This window comes from Malus domestica, chromosome 05, assembly GCF_042453785.1.
Source record: "Malus domestica chromosome 05, GDT2T_hap1".
Taxonomy (NCBI): Eukaryota; Viridiplantae; Streptophyta; class Magnoliopsida; order Rosales; family Rosaceae; genus Malus; species Malus domestica.
In genome coordinates, this window is record NC_091665.1 from 29,320,903 (window position 1) to 29,324,186 (window position 3,284).

General features: G+C 37.1%; 1 protein-coding gene across 7 annotated transcripts; it reads left to right on the plus strand.

Moving 5' to 3' along the window:
* LOC103435862 (probable GPI-anchored adhesin-like protein PGA55) lies at positions 1 to 2,302 on the plus strand. 7 transcript variants are annotated; one of them, XM_070822544.1, is made up of 4 exons: positions 1 to 199; positions 833 to 937; positions 1,088 to 1,206; positions 1,477 to 2,302. In XM_070822544.1, exons 2-4 carry the CDS (start codon positions 895 to 897, stop codon positions 1,915 to 1,917), a joined length of 603 nt encoding a protein of 200 aa, XP_070678645.1. In that variant the 5' UTR covers positions 1 to 199; positions 833 to 894; the 3' UTR covers positions 1,918 to 2,302. The 7 variants fall into 7 exon arrangements, 6 of the variants coding, with proteins under 6 accessions (XP_070678645.1, XP_070678646.1, XP_028958322.2 ...); XR_011581462.1 differs by having other exon boundaries at positions 14 to 199; positions 1,069 to 1,206; XM_070822545.1 differs by having other exon boundaries at positions 69 to 199; positions 814 to 937.
* Positions 2,303 to 3,284: the final 982 nt, after the last annotated feature.

Genomic DNA, 3,284 nt, shown 5'->3' on the forward strand with positions numbered 1-3,284 from the left:
GTTCGACGACCGTGATTTACTCTCACGGATCCCTCAAGACGACGCCGTGGCTCTCACGGTCTGAACCCGAAGAAAACGGAAAAGAAAAGAAGAATAGAACGCGGTAGATGCAGAGACTTTGAGCAAGCGGTCTCATTCAGCTCGCTCTCCATTTTTCAGAGATTCAACGACGTCATCTGACTATCTGCCTCCTCCTCAGGTACGAAGGAAATGACTTTCCATTCCCAATGGATTCTTCGTTGTTTTTTCTTACTGGGTTTTTTATTTCTGGCTTTCTTACTGAGTTTCTGGTAATGGGTATTTTGCATGTGTGAGCTTCAAGGGACACAAGGGTTCTTCTTTGTTGTTGGGTTGCTGGGTTTCAATCGGTGTTCTGGTTTGTATATTTAATATTTTGGATATTGGGTTTTGCTTTTTAGCTGGGTTACTGGGTATGTTGGTGGGTTTTTTCTTTTGAAACTCAAATCCCCTTTTTTGTATAAACGAAGATAATAAACCCAGTCGAGAGAAAAGATGTTGCTTGCTTCTGCTGTTTCCGTTTAATTCCAATAGCCCGAATTGAGAGAATAATTTTATTTTTCGCGGTAGCAATCGAAATCGAAATACAAGGTTTGATGATCTGACTGGTAGGTGGTGTTTCTCTTGTTCATTATAGACATTAGTTTAGTCGAATGATATTTAAGCTTCGAATGTTGTTTGTAAATTCAGTTGGTGAATGCTAAACATAATCAGTTTAAGTGGTTTGATGTGTGTGATTTATGACAGTTTAATTGTTAAGTCATTCTCACTATTTATCTGCTACATGGTAATTAGTCTGCTTGTTTTATGGAAGGATACATCGTCAGAAAGGGCAGGCCGGCAAGTGACCTCTTCGCATCGAGTTGGGAATCAACAATGGTGAGCTTAAGAAGACACACACACTATAGACTATGTGCTGGTAAATACTTGTTGAAATGTGATTATCCTAGATATGAGTCTATGACTAATTGGTTTTGATGTTCTTTTGGAGAAGAAACAATCTGATCCACTAGGTTTTTGTTTATTCTTAAGGATTTTTTTTCCACACAGATTGTTGGTCTTTTTGCAGGGAGAACTCCACTTCCTAAGTTCTCTGACATCAGAACTGCTTCTCAATATCCCAACCACGAAAAACCAAAAAGTTCGCATCCTACGTGTTCAAATAATGTAATTAAGCGGCCAGAGGGGGTAAGAATGGATTACCAATCAGTCCATATTATTATATCACTTGCATCAGATGTAACACTGTTTTCTTTGAAGGTTTTATCATGTTTAACAACAGTTTAAGATACAATGCAATTTATTAGGAAAGTTTTGATGCGATTTATATTCTGTTGCATAAATTTCTCGTAAAACTCAAGTACATAAGATTCAATGCTTGATCAGTATGTCTTGATTTCTAAATTGATGTCTAATAACTAATAAGATGTGTGTATGTTCCAACTGTAATACTACCAGAATAAGACTGCTATAGGGGCTTCGGCTACGAGTTTCACTGATGCAGTGCTGGCTTTGCCTGCTTTTGTAACTGTGGGAAATGAGGCAGGACACTCTCGTATACACAAGCTGCATTTTCAGAAAAATGGGGATTCTCTTTGGGCTGACGGATCTCAAGGCAGCCAAGTTAGTTCCTTGGAGAACCAAGTAAATGGTCCAGGGTTTGATGTATCTCTAAGCCAAGTTAAATCCATGGAGAGCCAAGTAAAAGACCCAGGGGATAAAGTTCTAAGCAGCCAAGTTGAATCCTTGCAGAGCCTAGTAAAATACCCGGAAGCTGACGTATCTCTAAGCAGCCAAAATGAATCCTTGCAGAGCCAAGTAAAAGACCCTGAAGCTGACGTATCTCCAAGCAGCCAGGTTAAATCCTCGGAGAACCAAGTAAACGACCCAGGGGGGTGATGTATCTCTAAGCAGCCAAGTTAATTCCTCGCTGGGCCAAGTAAAGTTCCCAGAGTCTTGCACCTTTCAGCTTGAGAACAAGATAGGCAGCTTGCAAGCCACGATGGATAAGCTAAAACAGGAGAAGCTGTGGGAGAAGGTAGAGCTCATGCGGGAAGTAGACTTGCTGATGGTGAACCTAACCAAATGCAGTTGAGGGAGCTTTTGCAGAAGGTTGAGAAGTTGCGGAGGATCTCAGCATGGCCGCTCGTGGTGCGGTTGTGGAGGATTCTGCAGCTCCAATGGCAGAAGAGTACGGAAAGAGTTAGGACTAAATTCTTTTTCAAAGTCTTGCTCCTTTGAAACGCAAATGACATGAGATTAATACTACATATCAGTTAGATCATGCACGCAAGCACAGATATCAATATACTAAAAAGGGATAGGAATTAGGAAATGATGAACACACTTTTTCTTTTTTACACGTTTTTGTTTAATCATGTATGTTTTTAGTTATTTGATTTATTTAATCTAATGATTAAAAGTAAAGAAGAATGTGTGAGACCAACAAATGGTGTTCGAAAAATATTATCTTTTCTTTTCTTTTCTCATTGAACACAAAAAGAGTTGTGCTATTTACACATCTAGTTTTACCTCTTACGCATCGTTCTCAATTTCTGGCTGTCAAATTGAATGGATTGAAAAAAATCAATAGAAAAAAAATTAACAAGGGTAAAAAGAGGTATGTGAATAGCATTATCTTTTGAAAAACTCATAAACAAATTGAGGACGAAAAATAGCTGGAGGGCCAAAGTGAAACCACCACTAAAATCCACGGACCAAATTTGTAATAAATTAAACTTCATTATTTATATTGGGTGTAGTCTGTAGTGAGCATTTTTTCATGGAATAATACTTGGCTACTCAAATGATAAGTAGGAGTTTCTATTCAAAATTGTTCGTTGTCAATTCATAGGACTTCGTATTTATGATCAGAACCGTTCATGTTATAAACTTTATAAAGATTGCTTCTGCAAAAAATTAATTAAAATTAAGGCCGTTTAGTCATCGAACTGTATAAAAATAGATAAACGAATTGAAGTTTCTATTCAAAATTGTTCGTTGTCGATTCATAGGACTTCGTATTTATGATCAGAACCGTTCATGTTATAAACTTTATAAAGATTGCTTCTGCAAAAAATTAATTAAAATTAAGGCCGTTTAGTCATCGAACTGTATAAAAATAGATAAACGAAATTGGTAAAAGCATTACAAACCGTGTACTTGCTACAATAAAATAACTAAACAACTTTAATTTTAATATTTTTTGCAGAGATGAATTTTACAAAAAGATTCGTAATAGTTCCTAAACGATTTTAATCATATTC